The 10225-nt window shown below is 42.5% G+C and overlaps 1 protein-coding gene across 1 annotated transcript; it reads right to left on the bottom strand.

The window, feature by feature from the left end:
* Positions 1-5520: 5520 nt before the first annotated feature.
* On the bottom strand, positions 5521-6972 carry LOC127761305 (peroxidase P7-like). The gene is made up of 2 exons (XM_052285577.1): positions 6485-6972; positions 5521-6399 (listed from the first exon to the last, which is right to left on the bottom strand). The coding sequence occupies exons 1-2, from the start codon at positions 6893-6895 to the stop codon at positions 5836-5838; spliced, it is 975 nt and encodes a 324-aa protein (XP_052141537.1). The 5' UTR covers positions 6896-6972; the 3' UTR covers positions 5521-5835.
* Positions 6973-10225: the final 3253 nt, after the last annotated feature.

Raw genomic sequence — 10225 nt, 5'->3', positions numbered from 1 at the left:
GGTGACCAGCGAAAATTTTGGAACAACGGATTTCATTTCAGATACCGGTCTAACTGTGGATCAGCTGATTGGAGCCACACCAATCCCGAAGGCGGAAGTGGCATACAAGTTTGAACTCGGTAAACCGCTTGTCACGCCTGAGCAGCTGCAGTCCCTACTGACACAGATGTACAAATTCCATGAACAGTACATGGAAATGAGCGCCAAGGGTAGAGAGATGTTCGGAGCGAGGATCAGAAACCCCGACTTCTTGCAAGGAGAAGATGTTCTCTGGCTCCATTTCAAGGATGTCTTCGATCTGTACCATCTGGACGCCCTTGACGTCTCTCTTTTGAGCACATGGATTTTGTAAGTATCTTTGAGTTCGATTTGTTTTGTTCAATAACTAGCTCCTGTCATATATGTAAACGATAATAATTTCATTTTATCGTTGTAGAATGGAGATTCAAAGGGCAAGTACTGGGTTCATCGACCCTCGGAAAATCAACACCGAAATGATTGACAAGTACGAGAAAGACGCAGAGGACAATCTCGTCCATCTCCTAACGCAGCAGCATTTCAAGACGTTCATACTACTGCCGTACAACACAGAGTGAGTTTTTATTGTCGTTCGAACAAATTTCGTTCCCATACATGTAGCATGTACATTTTCATATATATCTCATCTCACGCATATTCCAGATTCACTGGGTCCTGTTATTCTTCGACTTGGACGCATGCAGAGTCACTATGTACGACTCAATGAATAAAGAGGAGAAGGTTTTTGACAAGGTCTTCCAATTGATAGACAGGTAATATAATGCCATCTATTCCAAAGTCGCGGGGATTCTATTGCTATTATGTTGATCTCGGGTAATAATTAATTAATCATAGCTTGCAACTGCACATGTAGGGCTTGGGATTGGTTCCGTCAATTGGTCCGCGGGTCTTGGAAAGAAAAACTTGGACGGAGGTTTCATTTTCCGGTGAGTATATGCATGATCCAAAATTGTATTGAATTAAATCTCTAATTACAGTTAAATATAAAGATTATATTAAATCTCTCATCGTTTCTCATGTAGTGTGCAAAGCAGGACCAGGGAACTAACTTATGCGGCTACTACGTATGCGAGTATGCCCACTGCCTATCAAACCAAATATACACCACACGAGAGATCGATGTACGTATACATAAACCATTCAAAATTTCATTGCGTATCGATTTGTTAAGTTGTTTATTAATTTCATATATTGATATGTCATTATTTTTCGAATGATGGCGTATTCACATGAGGGATAATCTCCCACAAAAGGATTTTATCACGGCTGTTCAAGAACAACTGATGGGATTCATCAACGAAGAAGTCCTTAATCCCGATGGTGAATTCTACTACGATGGATCGACAATTCATAACGTCGGTCCTTCCTCTTCTGACATAACGCCGGCGTCGAAGTCGTAGCTATAGCTAGCGAGCAAATGAATTGTACTATATATGCATGTATATATATATTTATATATGTACACATTTACTTTAGTGTTAATATATATTTTGGTAATATATATGCATATAAAATGTTAAGTGCTTTAAATTATACATATGTGTGTAATATATGTATTTATACATATACACATATGCACATTTATATATATATGTATGCATAATATAAATATATATATATATATATATATATATATATATATACCGCTCCCTTCCTATGAAAGACCCGAGCTTACTGGGATGATACCCCCTAGAGGGGGGGATCATTCAAGTAAGGGAGGGAATACATGCGCACACGCCCGCGTGTGCGCTCGCGCGTAATAGAACACATGCGCGCACCATCTTTAGTCCCGGTTCGTGTTACCAACCGGGACTAAAGATCGATCTTTAGTCCCGGATTCGTAGTCCCGGTTGGACAACCGGGACTAAAGGAGGGTTACGAACCGGTACTACAAACGGTTTCTCCACCAGTGGGCCCTATGCCCATGCACTGGCTCCCCACGTCCAGCCTAGCTCACTCTTCGCAAGATGGCGGGGAACACCACATCATCATCCTCCATGGTGAATTCTAGTCGTGTCCTTCCTACTCTTTCTCTTTCCCGTCGAGATTCCCACGTCTTCATAATCTTTACCTGACAAGGCATGATGAGTTATTCTTTCCCAATGATGATGACGAGGCCTAACGTCTTCTTTGTCAGATTTAGACACATTGGTAACCTCCATACCGGTAGTTCGTGTTAAGCAAATCACACAAACTTTCGCTTTGAAAAGTTTGAGATTATGTTTGTAGAATGTTTTGTGGTTTTTGAGCTAAAAGTCTGAGTTATAAAGTTGCACATATTACCACTGAAAGTTTCAGAATTATGGTTGTAAATTCCTGATTTTGAATAAAACATTACGATATTATATCGAAATTTTGAACCACAAGTAGAAAGTTTTTTTTAAAAAAAATTTACTAGAAAGTTTCATTTGTTTTCTCAAAAGTTTTGTGTTTATATTGATAGTTTGAACCACAAGTAGAATATTTTTGAATTTTTAGTTGGAAGTTTCAGTTCATGGATAAATGTTTTTGTGATTTTGTATAATGTAAGTTTATGGATAAAGTAGAAAGTTTTTGAATTATTAATTGAAAGTTTCAGATTTTGAATTAAATGTTCTGTCATTTTATATTGAAAGTTTAGAATCACAAGTGGAAAGTTTTTTATTTTTTAGTTGAAAGTTTCTGGTTGTGAATAAAAAGTTTGTGGTTTTATGTTGAAAGTTTGAAGCACAAGTAGAAAGTTTATTGAAATTTTAGGCTCAAAGTTGAAAGTTTTATAATTCGGATTCTCTCCGGTTGCATGGAGAGTCAATTGCAGATGAAAGGATCGAAAGGAGCCCGGAGCTCTGATTCGAAGAGGCACGTGCACAACTTTCTCTGCTAGCACACCTGCGCAATTGAGGAGCCCCCCTCGAGGTAAGCTCTCTTTTCAATCGGCTTCCACTATACATTGCATGCTGCTACCATTTCTATATCATTGCTCCTCTCATAAGTACCATCGTCACTGCCACGGTCTTGATCTTAGAATGGCAATATCGTGCTTGATACGCCTGCTCATATGTTTTTCTCCAAAAAAAATTCTCAACTTAATTATGCTCGCTATTGGCATGGTGATTTAGCTTTGATATGCTAACAAATGCCCATTGTCATCATCAACAGTGCACCTTTCTGCCATTATTTGTCTTATACTCCTATATTTCACATTTGTTCTGTGTTTATCTGAACCAAATGAAAAATCTGCCACCTTAGGGCACATCCACATGGAAAGCAAACGGTCTTGTCTGCTTGCACTGCAGTGAATTGGACTTGTGGACCTAAGATTGTGACAAATTCGGCTTTGTTTGACCTCTCCGTTGGCTCCTTGGAGACCTATAGAACTCAAGGAAGAATCAAGCAAGCCAGCTGTTACTACCTATTAGTCTGGCGACTCAAGGTAATAATGATCATCTGTTTTGTAGGCAATATATCTAGGGGTGTGGATATTTAGGGCTCCTTTGAAACACATGATTAAAATAACAGAGAAGTATGAAAAAAATGGAGTTTGATAGGAATGTAATTATAAAATAGATAATTGCAAAGTACAAAAAAAACATAGGAATATGGTCGTTTGATTAAGCCGTAGGAAAAACAAATAAATTGATTGAACGAGAGAGATAGACTAAAAAAAATTCCAAGAGATTGAATTCTCTTGGAATTTAAAAGCAAAAGATATGATTCAATTCTCTATATCAAAGATCTTTGTAGGATTTTTTTTCCTATAAAATTGAAATCCTTTAAGAGTCCTATGTTTTTCATACAAATCAAAGAAGTCTTAGTATTAATTTCATAGGGCATTAGTACCTACTATATAGATTAATTTAACAAGACAATTTTAATATTCTAAGAAGCAAATCCTACGAGGAAAAAAAACACGATGCAACTTACGACAATGAACGATCGAGGCACTGTTTTTATTTTATTGGCTTGCAATTCCTAGTACACCAAAGTTTCATATCCTTTGCCTCAAGAGTACCCTGTATCTATCTATTATCATTGAGCATGATCAGTAGTGATGGCTGCATTATAATTTGGGCTCACTACTATAGATACGGCCAATGTATATGGCTATTTGAGGTTAGGCAGTAGACACGGCCTGTCACAAAATAGAGGGTCATTTAGGCATGATAGGCCAAATTTTCGAACCTAAGAAACCCCATGATGTTGGTTCAAAATGTACGCCTATCACAGATGACCCCTATGTGTGACAAGCTGTGTCGTGCAATCCCCCTAAACCATAGCCAACAATGCAGGAAGTTGCTACAGCTGTAGCTTGGTTGCAGCCAATATCTACCGATTAGGGCAATCATACAATCTAAAGTTGAATAGGTGAGAGAATAGTAAAAGAAAAAAATAGCAGCACTTTGGCCTTAGTCATATCTAATGCGTCAAACTCATGTGTTCTAGGTTTTAAGGAGGAGATGGGAATAGTGAAATTGGCAAAGGCAATTAAGTGGTTTTGGGTTGTGTAATTTGCTGTGATCGAGTCACCTTTTTATATAACATCCCAAAGGACAATATTGTCATTCAGTAAGCACACTATCTCCTTCATCCAAAGAAAATAAGTAATATATATAATAATATGTAAATTAATGGGGAAGAAGGGGAGAGAGATGTTTGGATTGTTTGAGAAAATATTATGATTGTGTCCGGCATTTTTCTGAACGTCAGACTCCCGGGGCGAAGCATTCTCGTCATTATTTGCTAACACTCTTAAGGTTATGTAGCGCATGCATTCTGACAAAAAATTAAAGAGCTAACCGAGGTTATCTAGTAACAACGATGATAAAACGTATTGGATTTGGAAAAGTGAGGTTAATATGAAGATTAAGATTTTTGTGTGGTTGTTCTTTATGGACAGGGTTAATAAAGGATCTTCTGGATAGAAAGCACTATGCTCCTTTGGATGCTTCGGTTCAATGCTCCAGCTGTACCCTGTGTTAGAGAATCCAGAGAGCATATGTTCTTCTTTTGTGATTTTAGTTCCCTTTGTTGGAACCAATTGGGATGGAACTGGTCTCCTGCTGAGGACTTTCACCTAATGATACAATAATCACAGCGTGCTTCATTCTCCATTATGTAACTTTTTCTCTTAGCTGCTTAGAATATTTGAAAGGAAACGAATGGTCTAGTTTTTCAGGGTATTCAGCCTTTTATTGCTTCTTGGAAAAGAAATCTTAAGTCCGATTTAAACACATTTACTTCGGCTCAAGAAGATACATAGCCCTTTAGTTCAATCATGGATTGATCTACTGTAATTTTCAGCTCCTCCTTATTTTTTTCTTTTTGTTTTGGCTTTTGCCATTATTTGTATATAATCTTTAGAAATTAATTAATATATATCGTGGAGCCTCCCTCACTATGATTAGGAAAAACAACATAACAAAAAGTGGGAGAAAGAGAAGTATGATTGTATATACGTAGAACTTGTGTTCATCAATGGTAAATAGTAGAATAATAACAATATTTTCATTGGCAGCAGAGAAGCATAAACTTTGTTATTGATTGTAGAAATTCTTGCACATCCAGATATAGTTTCACAACTTAGTGTAGCACATGATAAACAGATGTTCCCATTTATAATGACCTTGCTTTGGGTGATCCATCACTTTTCAACCCAAGGTCGTATGTGTACTTTCCATAATTTACTTATTCTTCCATGTATCATGTGTATGGGTTGGTCACCTTTGTAACCAACACCAAGCTGCAAATCACCATGAACATATTAATTAAGCATGTTTAATGCCTTAATTAATTACACTTAAGCAATAGTATAATCCATCAGCTGCTGTTGACGGCCCTGCAGCTGCGCCTGATCTGGCCGGCGGCTCCGGTGAGCGGCTTGATGTTCCCCATCTTTATCATGGCGGCGGCGAAGTCGGCGGCGAAGAGCGCCGGGTTGGAGCTGTACTGCTGCACCAGCGCGTCCTGCGAGCCGCCATTGAAGAGCACCTGGTCGGAGTGGAGCAGGCCGCGCTGGGCGAGCAGGTTGCGGTAGTAGGCGTTGTCGAACACGTTCTGCGTCAGCGCGTCGAGCGGCGCCAGGCTGGTGTCGCCGGAGCCCGGCGCGGCGGGGCAGCCGCCGCGGCGGAGCGCGGCGAACGCCGGGTCGATGTTGGTGTCGTTGTAGATGCGGTCGCGGAAGTTGGCGCACTGCGAGAAGCCGATGGTGTGCGCGCCGGAGAGCGCCGTCATGTCGCGCGGGCTCAGGCCCTTGCTGCCGAACCGCGCGACGAGCGTGGCGAGGTCGCTCGACGGCGCCGGCAGGTCGCTGTTCGCCGCGCTGAGGCTCGCCGTCGTCGAGTCCCGCCGCCCCAGCGGCACCTCCCAGCTCGGCCCGCCGAGCTGCACGCACGCGCAATAATGCTCGTCGCCGTCAGAATCAATTCGAACATTGTGTGTGTCGGTGGGCGCGCCGGCGAGTGCGTACCAGGGCGGTGCTGTCGCGGGCGGCGAGGGCGACGATGTCGGCGCAGGAGACGACGCCGGGGCAGAGGAGCTCGACGCTGCGCTTGATCTGGTCGATGACGTCGTAGCCGCGGACGGAGTTGACGTTGGGGAACGCCGTCTTCTCGCCGACGAAGCTCGTCGCCGGCACGTCGTCGAGGAGGATGGACGCGTCGCAGCCCTGGACGAAGCAGTCGTGGAAGAAGAGCCTGACGAGGGACGCGCCCATCCGCCGCTCGGCGAGGAGCGCGCTGAGCACGGTGGCGCGCACGACGAGCTGGAGCGTCGGGCAGCTCGCCGCGTAGAACGTCGTCGACAGCTGCCCGCACGCGGCGGACGAGAGGAGGAAGAAGGCCAGCAAGCAGCAATGCCAGCTACTCCTCCTCGATGCCATGGTGATCTCACAAATCTTAATTAATTATCTATGAGTAATTAAGTGTTCTTGCTTAATCACTTGAAGTACTCTAGCTAGCTCAGTAGCTTAGCTTACTATGAGTAACAAATGTGTTGCTATTTATAGTGTGGCTGAGGTTGCATTTGCATGCATGCAAAAGGGTAGCTTTCGATGACGAAAATGGGGGTCAAAGTTAGGCCGCTACACGAGTGGAAAAAAACACTCGAGAAGTTCAAAGACCTTTCTCCTCCTGTTGACAAAAGCAACACTCATATAATGCAGCCAAATATGCTTATCGTTTATGTATCGCTGAAACAATGCCCAATCGAACAAAAAATTGTTTAGATAACACACATGTTGTTGTTGGCATTACTATTTGGAGACGTGCGCAATAGACCATGAGTACAGTTCAAAATTTACAGGGGATCAGAGAAAATTATATAGTCCCTCTATTTATTTTTTGAATGAGATTAGTTGGTTAAAAATAAACTAATCATTATCATATATTTTCGAATGAGGATAATTTTATCATTCTTGAGAAATTAGTACCTCCAGTTAGTAAGTATCTCAAGTTATAAAAACTTTAGTGTAAAATTTAGATACCTCGAGATATTTTCTCAAGGACCACAAAATTTCTCTTGGAACGAAGGTAGTACTACTACATATGGATATACTACCTTCTGATAAAATTTTTATGATATTCACACATTTATCTTTGGCCTCTGTTTGCAAGATGTATCTTATCTTATATAGTGAAAGCAACAAGCTTTCTTGCATGAGGATATGTCACGTCATTAAAAATATATTAGCCGTCAGATGAAGAGTTCAGATAAATAATGGTCATTGGATCGAAAAAGTGCATGTATTAAAAAAACCATAAATGAGCTAAACATATAGAAATTTCCGGAGGTTTCATTTCCTCCTAAACATATGATTCAAAGAGAGGGAACAAAGGAGACTTCTGATTTCTCTTATAACATACTCTTATAATACAACTTAGCTATAACTATAGTTGGCTAGGACAATCGATACTTTATAAACAAATTAACTTATATCAAAACATTTTAAAAAGCTGAGGTAAACTAATAGACTATACACAGAAGTTTTAAATAGAATCAAAAGTCACGCAAAACGCCAGTATATATGAAAAATGCAAGGATAACTTCAGGAATATGTAAGGAGACCACCACTAGGACTTCAATAAACTCCTAAGCATGGGCACCAAGATTTGTAATTGGTTCTCTACCAATTTGTATTTGTTTCCCCCAAAATACATTAATTCATATACATTTATGCAATTCATAAAGTTCAAGCGTGGATTGTGTTCACCGGTAAAAATCGTAATCAGCCGCCAGCTGATTTGAATTAAGCTTCGTGTCTCATTCTTAGGTTTTATCTCGGCAAATCGTGGTTTTTAAAGTTATCTTTTCCTGTGATCACGTTCATGCATGTTGTGATTGTTATAAAACCGGACCCAAAATTACATCGGAAACCAAACGCGGAAAAAATACCATACAAGATTCAAACACGATGACGACACCGAGGCACGATATTTGATAACGGAGTTCAGCCGAGGCCTACATCTCCGGGGCACTGATTACGGGCGCTCCTCCCTGATCCAGCATATTACAGCGTATCAAAGTTATAACGACTCACGGCCGGTCGCCGCCGGCAGCCGCTCCCTTTCGCTATACTAAGTCGCCATGCGGTTACAACAGGCACGCCCCTCTATTTATGAGAGAACCTAGGATAGAGTCCGACTCATACTTTAGTCCTAATACCTATTACAACTCCAAATCCTAAACTGTAACCAACTACGTACATATATTCGACATAAACTCTAACAAACTTCACCTTGACGAATATGTCACGCCAACCTGAATTTGTCCCATGTGTGAATATCCGTGTACCCGGACTTGAGTTGATCATTTTTCACCGCTGCCGAGCTGCCCTGACAAGCCTCCACCAGGCTCACCGTAACAAGAGACTCCTGCTATCCCTGCAATTTCTTCCTCTTGACTCCACCTGTAACAGTGCTCCACTTTCTCTCATATCACCACAGTCGTCTTGCCAAGCAAAATTGAATTCATCCCTAGCTATCACGTCATAGAATTCCCGAAGACCATGTTCACCTCCATCTGCTGTCTTAAGTTTGACTTGATCTAATCATGGCCAGATAACCGATGTCATCACCAAATAGATAAATCAAACTCACCCGACACGAAGAGAACCCTTTCTTCCTTGTCGTCTTATGAACCGAGTTAATAAATCCAACATCCACGCTTTCCCGACATCCGTAGCTGAATTCCTGATAATTTGAGAAAAACACCGTTGCTTTGAATCATCCTGAAGAAATTACCACCATAGCGCTCGCTCTTTCTCTTCAGTGACGCAGATTTCATATATCCCTATCATACAATCCCCGCAGATTCTGGATATATCCTGTACTGCTAGACAGACCCGTTGACTCCATCAACGTATTCGACCCGCTGTTGCCCGGGAGCTTCACCTGTACAGCTGCTTGATAAGTCAAACCACCACCGTGATGTTTTTTAAGCAGAGCCAACACTTTTAACTTAACATGCTACTGATATCTTGCTGTAGGAGCTTCTCCACGCATAGCATGGTTCTTTAAACCAAGTCCCTATGCACCATCAAGTTACCTGCAGCCTCAGTCTCCATGTAAAGCCATTAGTGAATCAAGCCAACCAAATCCCATTACGGTCAAAGACTAGTCAACAGCTCAACAGCCCTGGTGTTTGAACCAACCGGATCAACGAACCGATCTTTTTTTTTCCCAAAAGAAAATAAACCGCTCGGTTTTCTCTCCTTGGTCAAAAAACCAGTTAACGAGAAAAATCAGGAAACAGATCGAAAACGATCGATCCCCTTTCTTCCTCCTCTCGCTCCTTCGCTCGCTTCTCCTCGGCCCGAGCACGCCGCTACCCAGCGTCTTCGCTTCGCTGTCGTCGCCCCCTCTGCCGACCACCGAGCACCAGAGCCTGCCGCACCTCACCGCTCCTCCGCGCCCCCGAGAAAATTGCCGCCGACTGCTACTGTCACCGCCTTCGTTCCTCTTCAGCGCTGCCACCCCTCTGGACAAGGCGGCACTACGCACGGGATTGACTCCCGAAGCACCGCCTCCCCTTGGAACTTCGCCGGTGAGTGTGCCGCCACCACCGCCGCTGTGAGCTTCCCGCTGGATGAGGATGCCGACGCACACTGGACAGCCTTCCGACACTGGAGCAGACGCCGGCCCGCCGCCGGAATCCGCCGCCTCCTCCTGGAGCTGGCCCGCGTCGAACTCGCCGGCACCTGCACGACGACTAC

Source organism: Oryza glaberrima, chromosome 2 (genome assembly GCF_000147395.1).
Source record: "Oryza glaberrima chromosome 2, OglaRS2, whole genome shotgun sequence".
In the NCBI taxonomy this organism is placed as follows: Eukaryota; Viridiplantae; Streptophyta; class Magnoliopsida; order Poales; family Poaceae; genus Oryza; species Oryza glaberrima.
Note: the sequence above shows the minus strand (reverse complement) of the source record. Positions and strands in the feature narration are given on the sequence as shown.

Excerpts from the sequence above, each read along its gene's own strand:
- LOC127761305 (XM_052285577.1), bottom strand. The coding sequence starts at position 6,895 with ATGGCATCGAGGAGGAGTAGCTGGCATTGCTGCTTGCTGGCCTTCTTC. Across the intron at positions 6,400-6,484 it reads CCCGCGACAGCACCGCCCTG|CTCGGCGGGCCGAGCTGGGA; the intron begins GTACGCACTCGC and ends GCGTGCGTGCAG.